This window comes from Acartia tonsa, chromosome 12, assembly GCF_053477335.1.
Source record: "Acartia tonsa isolate MP-2025a chromosome 12, ASM5347733v1, whole genome shotgun sequence".
NCBI lineage: Eukaryota > Metazoa > Arthropoda > Copepoda > Calanoida > Acartiidae > Acartia > Acartia tonsa.
Genome location: NC_137271.1, coordinates 15,258,617 through 15,272,715, shown reverse-complemented (window position 1 = coordinate 15,272,715; position 14,099 = coordinate 15,258,617). Strand labels below are relative to the sequence as shown.

Sequence of the window (14,099 nt, the reverse complement as noted above, 5' to 3'; positions counted from 1 at the left end):
GTCTCTATATTTTATAGATAGTAAAACTTTCCTAGCTTCATCGTTACATTTGTCAGCTAGATATTTATGATACTTCTAAAAATATTTACAAAATAATGTCTTATTAATTTGCTATAGTCTGCTTTAATTTTTAATCTTATATACGTCCAAATCAATCAGCTCTAACAATTGTATTATGATATTATTTTATTATTAGATTAAAACACTAGAGGGAGAAAGGGTAAAATAACTGTATATCCCCATCGCAACCGTCTTGTTCAACCTTTCTATCGGGTCATTGAAAATCAACAATGGTTTCGCACAGCCAAGTAGCAGAAAATGATTTAGAAGCAGACGAAAGAGGTCTTTAAAAAATGAAGGGAGATAGTTGTCTGTATATACAATATACTATAGATCTGTTATTTCATTTGCATGGTTCTAATTTTCTCTTTCTAAATTTCAGATAGCCTGGTTCAAAGACCTGAAACAAGTAAAATCAGACAACAACATCAAAATTACTTCAGATCAGGTAAATCCTTACTTTTTAATAAACATTTTTGGATAAGGTTAGTTAACATCCAACAGACAACCAACCCTTTGATTTCACGAAATTTGCCTCGAAGCCCTAACAGTGCATAATAATGAGTTGCACCTGTTTACGAGTCAACGCATACCCCCTACTCTCACTATAAGTGTCATAGGCCAGAAATAACAGCCTTACTATTTTAAAGTCTCCATTAAGAATAGGGGGGGTGGCGATAGTTAACCTTCCCTTTATTAGATGTAAACTTTCCCTGAACCTACTTGAATCTTCACTGTTAAGGAGAACAATACTAGTTGACCGGTAACAAAATTAGATACACAGACAGACATCCTGATACTCTTGTATAACACTTTATATGATTTTTTCGGATCACGTGAAAGAAATGAAGTCATTCGGAAAAGGAATAACTTCTTTTACTTCACATGACCCGGTTTTATAATTTAGGGAGAGCACATGTTAGCTATTGAAAGTCTGGGCCTACCACATGCTGGCTATTACGAATGCAGGTGACAACAAAAGCAGGGATTTAAAGGGATAAGACAATGGCCGATAAATTGATGTACTTCCCCAATGATGATAAAAAAATAACCCTTCTGTAGACTACAAGTAGTGGTTGATACGTTTGATCACTCAACTAAGTGAACCAACTAATCAAACTTAAAAGTCCCCGAGGTTATTAAGCCAACGAATAAAAAAACATTGCTATAATACTTTGGGGGTTAGTGTAATAAATAGCCCAATGTCCCCTCCTTTCATGGAATAAATGTATAACCCATACAACTACAATTAGTGAGGACCCTTTTCGTCTGCTAGCAAATTGCTTCATGCTCTTTTGTAGCGACTTGGCTGTGTGTTTATATTGGATGATATTCAAAGACCCAATTTAAAGTAGGCATAGGATCCCCAGCCCATGGGTAAAGTTACATAGCTCGTAAGGCCAGTGCTTTAGGGGTAAGACAATGGACTATAAATTGATGTACAATCGCAATATTATCCCTTTTGTAGATTTAAATTATTGGTGGAAAAGTTTATACATTGAATAGAGTTTTGTACCAACCAATCGAGATTTAATAAAAGTACCTTTAGTTTTAAAGTCATCAATTCTCCTTCGTCCCTGAGAATTATAGTCTTAGGATAAGTGAAAATCAGGGATCACAAGGGATAAGACAATGGACCAGAACTTAATGTACATCCTCAATTATGATAAACAAAATTACCCTTTATGTAGATTTAACCTTTTCATTGAAAATTTTGAAAACTTGAACCAACCAATTTTAACATAAAGGTTTCATTAACTCAAAATACCATTATATAAATATTTTCCATGTGAAGCTCTGTTTAACTTATTTGTTTAATTTTATTAAAATAAAATAAAAATAATGTTAAAATCTGAAATCTGAAGATATTTACATGAATTGAAATAAAATTGTATCAAATTATTTTTAATAAAAGTTGTCAACTTGATACGATTACAGAACTTACACCAAAAGTTAACAAATAAAATAACCAAAAAAAATATTTTTTAAAATACTATTTCGCAGCTCTGCTACTCTATAGATAGGGTTAATTCGAACGCACGAAACAATGTACAGAAGCAATGTATTGAGAGAGAGAGAAAGAGAGTGAGAGAAAGAGAGAGAGAGAGAGAGACAGAGAGAGAGAGAGAGACAGAGAGACAGAGAGACAGAGAGACAGAGAGAGAGAGAGACAGAGAGACAGAGAGAGAGACAGAGAGAGAGAGACAGAGAGAGAGACAGAGAGAGAGAGAGAGAGAGAGAGAGAGAGAGAAAGAGAGAGAGAGACAGAGAGAGAGAGAGAAAGAGAGAGAAAGAGAGAGAGAAAGAGAGAGAGAAAGAGAGAGAGAGAGAGAAAGAGAAAGAGATAGATAGAAAGAGAGGGAGAAAGAGAGAGAGAGAAAGAGAAAGAGATAGATAGAAAGAGAGGGAGAGTGAGAAAGAGAAAGAGATAGATAGAAAGAGAGGAAGAAAGAGAGAGAGAGAGAGAGAGAGAGAGAGAGAGAGAGAGAGAGAGAAAGAGAAAGAAACAGAGAAAGATATAGATAGAAAGAAAGAGAGGGAGAAAGAGAGAGTGAGAAAGAGAGAGAGAGACAGAGAGACACAGAGAGACACACAGAGAGAGAGAGAAAGAGAGAAAGAGATAAAGAAATAAAGAGAGAAAGAGAGAAAGAGAGAAAGAGAGAATAAAGACGGATTTCACCTATAGCATATATAGTTGCTACGTTTTCATTGTTACGTTGTTTTACAAAAACTTAGCAAACAAATATTCATTTGAAACTTTATTGTTAAGATATTTGTTTTACAATTATTTCATTTTATTTGACTTTACAGCACAGATACTCGCATAAAGGGATAAGACAATGAATCAATACTCCAGGGGGGAGGGAGGTTATGAGAGTAATACAATACCCAGTCCCATAATCCTCACGAATACGGATTTTGCATTCACGCCATTATTTTGACATTTCAAATTAGGTTGCTAACATAGACATGATATATTGACCAGTTCGTTCATCCAAGAGAAGATGAGGGGAATGGGTAAAGCGGGTGGCTGAGGGGATCGTTATTTTGGCCAGCAACAAGTTTCATTTTATTATAGTACATAATCTGGTTTAAGATCCAAGTAATAATAAATGCATTATTCTAAAAGATTTTTTTATTGAGAATTTCAACCTCAACACCCATCAAAATAATTTGTTGTACATGCAATTATATTTCACTATTGTCAAGCACAATTTGATTTGCTATACTAGACTGAATTTTAAATTAAACAACCATTGTCTAATCCCTGTAGTTCTTAGCTTAGACCAACAACTATTAATTTCAATTTAAACAATTTTTATGAAGCCAAGTGACTTCGCCTCTAAACTTAAGTTGATCATTTCTTAAACAGATTCTCAGCATAACAATATAGCTTCATTGAAAAGAACATACATATTGAAAATACAATTATTGATAAATCTAGATTGAATTTTTTTTCTTAAAAAATGTTCTAAAACCAGCCTCTTATGGTAAAGACCAACCATGTAAGAGATCTTTTGCTTCATATAATACTCAGGAAAGGAGGGGACATTAGGCTGTTAATCACACTAGTTCCCAAAGTTTTGTAATAACGTTATCTTATTCGTTGGTTTAACAAATTTTGGGACTTTTAGTGAATTCTGATTTTATAGTAAATTTAATCTGCAGGAGAGTTAATTTTGTGTATCATCATTCGAGATGTACATCAATTTATCATTGTCATTGTCTTATCCCTTTAGATCCATGCATAAAACTATCTAACGTTTTATATCTTTTAGTGGCTGCGAAACTTACCTTTTTAGTAGCTGTGTTAAGTGCCCTAGACAAATGGGGATAGGTGTCACAGATTTTGGCTTACCTATTCTATTAAAGTTATAGTAGAGTGAGAGATAAAGAGAAGGGGAAAAGAAACAAACCCCTTGGAAATGCGATGCGTTGCAGTGTAGGGAATTTCCTGACGTCAATAGAATAGGTATGTCAAAAGCAGTGACATCTATCCCCATTATGCTAGGGCACTATATACAGCTACCTTGTTTTAGAATCACAAGATTCGGAAAGGAGGGGGCGGATTTCTGTGCAACTGACGTAGATGTTGAAGGTACAAATATCAAATTTTATTTCCAGTATGGCTTCGAAACCGATTCATATCCGCTGGATTAGAACCGGTTCTCAGCTAAACTGAAAAAATCATGTATAGCATCGTATTATATACAATTTTTCAAGAATATTTAAATAAATATCATAAAATTTGGCTTTCGGTATGTCGAGGCTAACAAAACTGGTTTTAATATTAAGACGTTTTTTTAATATCCGCGGAAAGCTGTCTATGATACGATGCTATAAATAACTATTATTTCTCTACTTCTCACTATATCTAATCTATCTATCCATCTAAAGTGTGTTACTTTTTTATATGTTTCATCAATATTTGGCCACAACTCAGTCAAAAATGCTTACAAAATAGAACTTTTTCGACCTAAGATGCTCAAATACTTCCTTTACAAGCCCCATTAATCAGTATTGAGATATCTCCATATTTCAAAGAAAATTTACAAAAAAGGCAAATTTGGGTGTTACTTTTTTATATGCTCAGATACCATAAAATCAATAAAAAAATACTTATTTTTACTTTTCTCTCATTTTTAAAGTTTGATTCTGTTAAAGTAAATATTCTTGAAGGGATTTATGCATTGATTTTACAGAAACATAATATTTGGTGAAAATAAATGATCTTCAAAATAATTTTTTTTTGGAAAATAAGAAATTTAACCCCCATTGCCCTAGAGGACAGCTGTTGACCTCTAGTGTTCATGGTTTTGTCAAGTACATGTTAAAGAATAAAGATAGCCAAAAAAGTACATAAAAAAGTATCTTAATGTGTTAGAAAATTAAATTGTTTTACTTCAAATTTGGGGATGCTGACCTTAAAAATGCTCTTACTGGTGGTGATAGTGACCCGGAAGGCATTGAAGTACATGAGCATTATGGCAACACAACTATTGATCTATGTTCTGATTTTTAAATTTCTAGCAGCCTCCAATGAAAAAATATAACAAGAACTTTTCAAAATCACAGTATTTACCTTATGAATTTGAGAAAAAAAAAATCATTTAGGGATTTCTCATGATTGGAGGCTGCTAGGAATATAAAAATCAAAACATAGATCAATAGTTGTGTTGCCATAATGCTTATGTACTTCAATGCCTTCCTGGTCACCATCACCACCAGTAAGAGCATCTTTAAGGTCAGAATCCCAAAATTTGAAGTTAAACAATTTAATTTTCTAACACATTAAAATACTTTTTTATGTACTTTTTTGGCTAAATTTTTTCTTTAACATGTATTTGACAAAACCATGAACACTAGAGGTCAGCAGCTGTCCTCTAGGGCGATGGAGGATAAATTTCTTATTTTCCAAAAAGAATACTTTTGGATACAATTTATTTCCACCCAATATTATGTTTCTGTATAAATCAATGCATAAATCCCTTCAAGAATATTTACTTTAACAGAAGCAAACTTTAAAAATGAGAGAAAAGTATAAATAAGTATTTTTTTATTGATTTTATGGTATCTGAGCATATAAAAAAGTAACACCCAAATTTGCCTTTTTTGTCAATTTTCATTGAAATATGGAGATATCTCAAAACTGAATGATGGGGATTGTAAAGGACCTATTTGAGTACTTTATGTCGAAAAAGCTATGTTTTATAAGCATTTTTGACTGAGTTGTGGCAAAATAATGATGAAACATATAAAAAAGTAACACACTTTACTTTATATATATATACTAGCGGCTGCGTCTCTAGTATCTAGGGATATTCGAAGGGATATGAAAGGGCAGAAAAATAGCTTAAATCCATACAACGACTTTTTTTATTAAAATAAAGAAGACTAAAACCTTCTTATAAGACCTATAAGAAGCTTCCTTCTAAAGAAAAACCATATCGGTTCAGCGGTTAACGAGATCCTTCGCTACAGACAAAAAAACTTACTACTTTATAGAATAAGATTATCTTTCTATCTATCTTATAATAAATAAAACAATCTACAAAATATAATTGATAAATTTATAGAATTTCCACACAAGTTCAGTAGAAAGCTTGGTTCTAACATGGAAATAGTAGAAAGGAATGATTTGGTATTGCAGGTACAGTACTTGAATCAATACGAAGAACATCCCTCAAAAAAAGTTTGACGTCATAAAAATGAGGGATGAGGAAAGGAGAAGTATGAAAGAAAAAAACCCTAAAAAAGAGCTGAGTAATCCCTCATTTTTAAGACGTCACATTGATCGACTTTCTTCGTCTTTTACTTAAATCAAACATACAAATACAGGGTGGTTTTTAATATTTTTGTACTGCTTAAGTTCCGTCAATTGTAAGTGGGTTAAATTAAGCAAAACTTTTGTTCTATTAAAAAAGCTGGGTATAGTCCATTTCGTGGCAATGCCTCTTAAGAGGCGTTTCGTCTTATTTTCACAGTAGCTTTTCCCCTATTTCTAGCCCCTGCGGGGGGCTCTAACTCTGCAGAGCCTAAAATAACCTATCAAAAGCTACAGAGATCGAAAATACGACGAAACGCCTCTTAAGATGTATTGTCACGAAAGGGACTATACCTAAAAAAAACTGTATATATCCGGCCTATAATCCTTATAATAAAGTGACAGGAGCCCTGTTTGTGCCTGTGTCTGTTTGTGCCTGTGTCTGTCTGTACCAAAGGATCTCGCTAACCGCTGAACCGAAATGATATACAGAAATGTTCTACTTATAGACTAGCTTCGCTATTGAAAAAATGAGGGAAATTAGGAAACCAAACAAAATATTTATTTTTTTATTTCCTTTTACAATTTCAAAATCAAATATCTAAAAAAAAGAAATATATATGATGCATAGTACAATATTATTATACATGTTACCAAAAAAAGACTCGATAGCGGTTCTAACGGTATGCCTATTATTTTTTCTACCACTAACATAATCCATGCAATTTGAATTTTAAAAATCTATGCATTTTTTTCTTACCTTTTAACTGTAGGGTTAGGCAATACGCAATGAATTGTTGATAAACATGAGACCATTTTTTAGAAATATTTAAGACAGTCCTATTTTTGGACATGAATTTTCCTGTAAAGACAATTATATTAGATGGATTAATGCTATTTTTCCAGGTATGTACTGAAGAGAAAGATGCCGAGGTGAAATGGTTTAAGGATAACAAGCTAATTCAGATGGAAAGAAAACGTCACCAAAGGTATATATAAAGATGTTCTTTAGCTCATTTAACGAACACAGTAATAGTGTCTGACTGATTATGACGTAACAAAAAAAAATTAGCCAATGAGAGGCCGTTATTGATCAATGGTAAAATTTATAATGGCCTCTCATTGGCTAATTCTTTTTGTTACGTCATAATCAGTCAGACACTATTACTGTGTTCTCATTTAACTTTAAAACTGTGTGTACTTTTATTGAGTCCTGAATAACAACAGTTCCAATCGTTTTTCTAAAAATAATTTGGGTATAGTCCTTTTCGTGGCAACGCTCCTTAAGAGGTGATTCTTCGGTTTTTTTTTACAGTAGCTTTTCTCTTATTTCTAGCCCCTGCGGGGTCAATTGCCTAACCCTGTGGGGGCAATCACCTAACCTAATATAACCTATCAAAAGACATTTTAAAAATACGACAAATCGCCATTAAAGGGCGTTGCCACGAAAGGGACTATTTCCAATAATTTCAATCTGTAATAGGTGTAATCTTGTTTATCATAATTGGGTACTAACATTAATTTATTGTTCATTTTTGTGACCATTAGAAAGTATCTTCTGAAATTTCGTTCTTAACAAATAAGCTTCGTCGCCTATTAAAGCTGTCAATCTTGTTTATTTCTTAACAAATTGACGTCCCTCTTACACCCAATTTAATAGCTTGCTAACATGACATATTTTCAAAATAATGACCTCTTAAAAACTCATTTTTTGACATTTAAGTACATATTGCATTTTATGAAATAGATTAATGATTATCTCTGCACAACTACTCTTTAATTTGGGTCGGCTGTTTATGGATATATTATTACTTGGATGTTACACCAGGTTTTCTTGTTCTCTAATAAAGTTAAACTTGTAGCAGGCTAAATAAGTATAGTCCAAATTCACCACCTTTATCTAGTTCCATCCCCTCCTACTGGATGAGCGAATTGACCAATACGCGAGTTAACAAATTAAATTGACTACAAATTTCCCTGTCATAATATCCACGTATATATTATACTAAATCCATTAACACAGATTCGGACAAAATATTTGTTATGGATTAACTTAAGTAAGGTCAGCTGGTTATGTAACGGTTAAGAGAGCCCCAGAGGAGCAATTCCTGTAGGGGTTGGGCCCTGGAGGGGTTGGTAATTCAAAATTGAATTAAAAATGGAGATGTTTTTGTGTGTTTCATTTATAGATTTAGGGGAAATGACCTTATTAGACCTAATTAAGACTGATAATCTTATATTAACAACGAAGCTTCTCTTTATATAATCCACAAAGTCTAACAATCATATTGTTTTCTGTTTTGAGGGGAAATATATTTCTTTGAAAATGATTTTGTTATGGCTGTATTTGCGATGGAATTCCTAAATAATCAGCTTGTAAATATGTAATTTTGTCTTAAAAGCTTTGCAGCCTATGAAACTTCAATAAAATAAAAAAAGATAGATTTCAATAAATTTCACCGAGAATTAATAAATTCAAGTTCAAATTGAATTGATTTCAATTTTCTGTGAAATTTATTCCAATATGAAAAGTGAAAAATGATTGTATTACAACGTGATAATCTATTTTCCAGCATGGCTTCGAAACCGATTAATATCCGCTGGATTAGACCTAGTTCTCGGCAATACTAAAAAAAACATACATAGCATCGAATTACAGACAATTTTCCACGAATATCAAAATGTAAATCATAAAATTTGTACCAGTTTTGTTCGTCCGGGCCTTTGGCCACGCAGCGCTAAGAAAACTGGCTTTAATCCTATATGTTTTACTTTCATATCCGCGGATAACTTTCTATAATATAATAATAAATAAAATAACTATTAAAAGTTTTAACAGAGAATCATTATTATAGTTAGTACAAATAACAAAGTCAAATTGTATATGTTTTATATACAAGGGGGGAAGGGGGCGATTAAATGATAACATCTATTGAGGAGTTTTTCTAAAGATTCAACCCTGTAGGAAATATCTTTTTGGAGGATATAGTGGGATGGTGTTTATCCTTTTAAATTTTTTTAGAGGGTGTTAGAAACCATTTTTGTTTGTAATGACTAATATTAACCTGAGGTGGATTCTTAAAAAAAAATTTAGGTCGTTACTCGCTGGTGAGGCAAAATTGTATTTATGTAAAATCCTCCAAAGTCACATAAAAAATCTACAATAAAGAAATAAAATCATAGATGGGTTATTAACATAAGATTTTATTTATTTTTGTAGATTTTTTATGTGATTTTGGAGGATTTTTCACAAAAATAAGTTTGCCTCACCAGCGAGTAGCGACCCAATTTTTTTTTTAAGTATCCACATCTGATTAAAAAAAGTAAGAAATCTCCGTACAGTGCCTAAAAAATGGAAAATTAAAAAAACACTTTTGGCAGACTTATTCCAAGTGACTTAATATTAGAATGATGGACTAATCAAATTTGACGTCATTCATAAAATTTTGCCCAAAAGTTTTTAAATTAATCCCCTTACAATAGTTCCCATCTTACATTTTTAAGAATTTAATAATTGTTTATCTTTTTTTAGACTTCATATGATCAACAACGAATTCACCCACCAGTTGAAAATAGAAAGAGCATGTGTTAATGATACAGGAAAAGTATTTTTTAAGTATAAAAAAATTATTACATTATCAATACATTTTTGGTGGGTTGACTTATCCCCCTTTAAAATGAATCCCAAAACCTGTTCTGGAGTAATTCCAATTCATAAAATTGAACTGATGAACTATTACTATCATTTAACTAACTTCTACTTTCTTGGGTAGGTAAAACACAAATCTAGTAACAAGAATTTAAGAAATAATGCTTGTGACTGTTTGTTAACAGGAATTTTGCCGGATATCCGGCCCAACCCCACTAAAGTATTTTTAAAAATACTTTGACAATAGGAGTGTATAAAGCTGCTACAAATGTAGATTCTACTGAAATTAATGTTGTTGTCGAAGGTAAGTTTTTTTCTTCATTGAATGGGAAAATTGATGATATATTTATATACACCCAATTATGATTATCAGATTTACCCATTGTATATTAAAATTGATTGTCGAAAGTTTGGGCTGTGTTACTTTGTTTTTTTTTATCAAACTGGGATTGGTTGAGTGTTTAAACGTTTCAACCCACAAAGGCTCTAGCTTCTTATAAAAGCGGGAAGTTTGTAAATATTTTACTCAAGACACTAAATCGTTACAATTTTCATGAGAAATACGCATTTTATAAGGCATACAAAACGCTCTAATTTTCGTTCTATTTAACGTAATTTTGTAATTTTTTTTGCTGGTTATTTCATTTTACATATACTTTTATCATTTTATCAAAAAAATTTTTATCTTTTTTCATCATTTTTTGGAGAAATTAATGCTTAAACTAAGGGTATCTTTAAACGCAAAATTGACGCACTTAGAATAAAAAATGCGTATTGAGTACAAAGGGGGGATAATTTCAAGTCATGCATGTTCCAAAGATACCTTTTTTTCCATAAAATTTTAATGTTTAGTCCACCGGAGATTACCCTGAAAATCATATATCAATTTAGGAAGGTAATTTTTGTAGAATAGTTACTGAATTTACAACTTTATGTACACTAAAAGTATAGTTAAGATCAAAGGCGTGCAAAAGGTTGGTGTAGGGGTTGTTTACACCACCCTTGTAAAATTAAGGGGGATGGATACACCTCCCTAGGTGTCCACCCATGTCCACCCTCTTGACAAGAGCCTACACCCTCAGATACACCCCTCTATAAATTCCAAGGGGGTGCAAAGGAAATAAATTTACACCCCTTAAAATAAAGAGTGGGGGGGGGGGGAGGTGTTTATGGCGGGTGTATAAAATTAAGCCACTGATTAAGATAATTCTATGCTATCTATTTTTAGATAAATTAATCATTAATTTCCAGACTTAACTAAAAAAAATCTTGCAATATTCTGTACAACTGTACTGTACAAATTTTAATCAGTAAATAAAAGTGATTGACACAAGAAGGAGCTCTCATACATATGTAATTAAACCACAGTTAATACCTCTAAAGATCTTGATTGATATATATTTATAACTTTTAATATTGTTTACAATAGTGATTAAAGTTAATGTTGGGGAGGGAGATATTTCCCAATCCTCTTTTTAAAGTTTGTAAAAATGTATTACTTATGTAATGAAGTTTTGGTGACATACTTAAATAAACTATCCTTGATTTTGGTTAAAGGGAGCTGTTAAAAGTTGTAAGTGTCAAAAAATTTAGGTGGTTATAAATTAATGGAATATAACCTGATATTATTATCATTTATGTACAAAAAGATTATAGATACAGTATTACACTTTTTTTCATAAGTAAATTGGATAATTTTTTAAATTTTTTATTGCAACACAAGGTTATTTGTTTATCTCCTGGTACAAGATTCAACATTATTATTAGTTAAATCTAATTTTCTATTGAAACAAGCATTCAACCATTTTTACAGTATTATCGATTTTGATATGAATTATTAAATATGTATTATTAACCCTTAACAGTCGGGCCCCTTGCCGCACCTTAATCGGTTGGTGATGGGGTGGGCGTTCAACGCTCCCCCCCTATTATCTCAGTTCCTATTAGACCTAGAGGGCTAAATCTTTTTTGTGCAAGTCCCCTGTTTGATAATAAATTTCCGACCTTTTATAAGTCAAAGTCAATTTTTGCTTAGTTCACCTTTTTATTTAACAACCTTTTTTACTTAAAAATTTTAAACAGCTGTAATTTTCTTATTTTTGAAGCTAGAAGAACAATTTTTTTACAGAAAATGTTTATCTTTAAGTAAATTTTATATTAGAAATATCAAATATAAATTTCAGCGGCCGCAGCAGGCGGTCAGCAGGGAAAACGGCTGCGGATCTCTATGAAATTTAGATATGTTATGTTGACATATAAGAAAAGCTTACGTTTAAAAGGGGGACGTAACTGAAGCTTTTTTGATGCTGGGGGGGGGGGGGGGGTTCTCCGGAACCACTTGATGAACCGTGCAAATTTTTTGGACTTAAGCTTTTAGGGGTATGAACATCTTATGGTTTCAAAGTCAACCCCCTACCACCATCCCCTAGCCCCCTGGGGCTCAAAACCCCCCTAAAAATGAACATAACCTTAATTTTCTCAGAAACCATTTGACCAATAGGGATGATTTCTTAAACTTAAGCTTTTATGGTTATAAACTAACTTCTAGTTTAGAAGTCACCCCCCTGCCGCCTACTCCTAGCCCACCGGGGCTCAAAAAAACCCTAAAAATGAACCTAACCTTAATTTTCTCAGAAACCATTTGACCAATAGAGATGAATTCTTAAACTTAAGCCTTTATGGTTATAAACTAGCTTTTGGTATAGAAGTCACCCCCCTGCTGCTAACCCCTAGTCCTCCGGGGATCAAAAAAACCCATAAAAATGAACCTAACCTTTATTTTCAAGGGGGTGACTTATAATCTAGGAGTTAGTTTATAATCATAAAAGCTTAAGTTTAAGAAATCATCCCTATTAGTCAAATGGTTTCTGAGAAAATTAAGGTTAGGTTCATTTTTAGGATTTTTTGGAGCCCCGGAGGGCTAGGGGTTGGCGGCAGGGGGGCGACTTAAAATCTAAAAGTTAGTTTATAACCATAAAAGCTTAAGTTTAAGAAATCATCCCTATTGGTCAAATGGTTTCTGAGAAAAATAAAGCAGGGATCGGAAGCCGCGCGTAAGCCGCGTGTAAGCCTCACTGAAATCGTCATTTTATCACTATAAAATTTAGCTGGATGTATAAAACTGCTCTTTGGCAGACAATCCTTCTTTCTGAAATTTATTTTTATGCTCACAAGCAGGTTTTAAACTGAGGCTTATGCGCGGCTGAGGCGCGGCTTCCGAACCCTGAAATAAAGGTAGGTTCATTTTTAGGGTTTTTGGAGCCCTGGAGGGCTAGGGGTTGGCGGCAGGGGGTGACTTATAATCTAGGAGTTAGTTTATAATCATAAAAGCTTAAGTTTAAGAAATCATCCCTATTGGTCAAATGGTGTCTGAGAAAAATAAGGTTAGGTTCATTTATAGGATTTTTTTAAGCCCCGGAGGGCTAGGGGTTGGTTGCAGGGGGGTGACCCCCCCCCCCCCACTGATTAAGGTGCGGTAAGGGGCCCGACCGTAAGGGGTTAATTAAGTGAATCAGTCTGTTAGACCAATGGTAGAAACTCAGCAGATAGACGAGACAGACAGACAGGCAAGAAGAATGATCAAATTACAGTTTGACCATAATAGACAATTCATTAAATAAAATCCAATAGAGAACCTGTGAATGATCAGACAGATGGAGGGATAGACAGACAGACGGACAGACAGACAGTTTTTGAGGCATTAACAAATTAGAATTAGGCTATGCTAGATGATTCATTGAAATCCGAAAAAGAGGCAGTTAGACAGATAGACTGACAAGTGGAGTGACAGACAGACAAAAAAACAGACAGACAGAGGGACAGACAGACAAAGGGGTATTGCCTAAAAACAGTTTGGCTGCTATATGAATCATTAAAACCCACCATAAGAAGAAATTTACATTAGTTTCATTATTTCGATACTCAACGCCCCCCCCCCCTCCCCAACTCAAAGGGGTTTATTATTTCTTAAAACCAATAAGTGACTTCTCAGCATAATAAAATTGAAAATGCTTTTTATTTCATCAATTTATCTTAAATAGAACGAAAGTTATAGTCATTTTATTGTCTACAAGAAAAATGCTTTGAGTAAAAATCAACCTAATTGTCAGTATAAACGTCATATTT

At 33.1% G+C, this 14,099-nt stretch overlaps 1 protein-coding gene across 1 annotated transcript in view; it reads left to right on the top strand.

Annotated features, from left to right (window-relative positions):
* Positions 1–14,099, top strand: part of LOC145333203 (obscurin-like protein 1) — a 71,358-nt gene that overhangs the window by 33,952 nt on the left and 23,307 nt on the right. Inside the window, exons 14-20 of the mRNA XM_080178349.1 lie at positions 443–508; positions 968–1,029; positions 4,101–4,159; positions 6,138–6,211; positions 7,232–7,314; positions 9,858–9,927; positions 10,224–10,278. Coding sequence (XP_080034475.1) covers positions 443–508; positions 968–1,029; positions 4,101–4,159; positions 6,138–6,211; positions 7,232–7,314; positions 9,858–9,927; positions 10,224–10,278 — 469 coding nt within the window. The remainder of the gene's footprint in view (positions 1–442; positions 509–967; positions 1,030–4,100; positions 4,160–6,137; positions 6,212–7,231; positions 7,315–9,857; positions 9,928–10,223; positions 10,279–14,099) is intronic.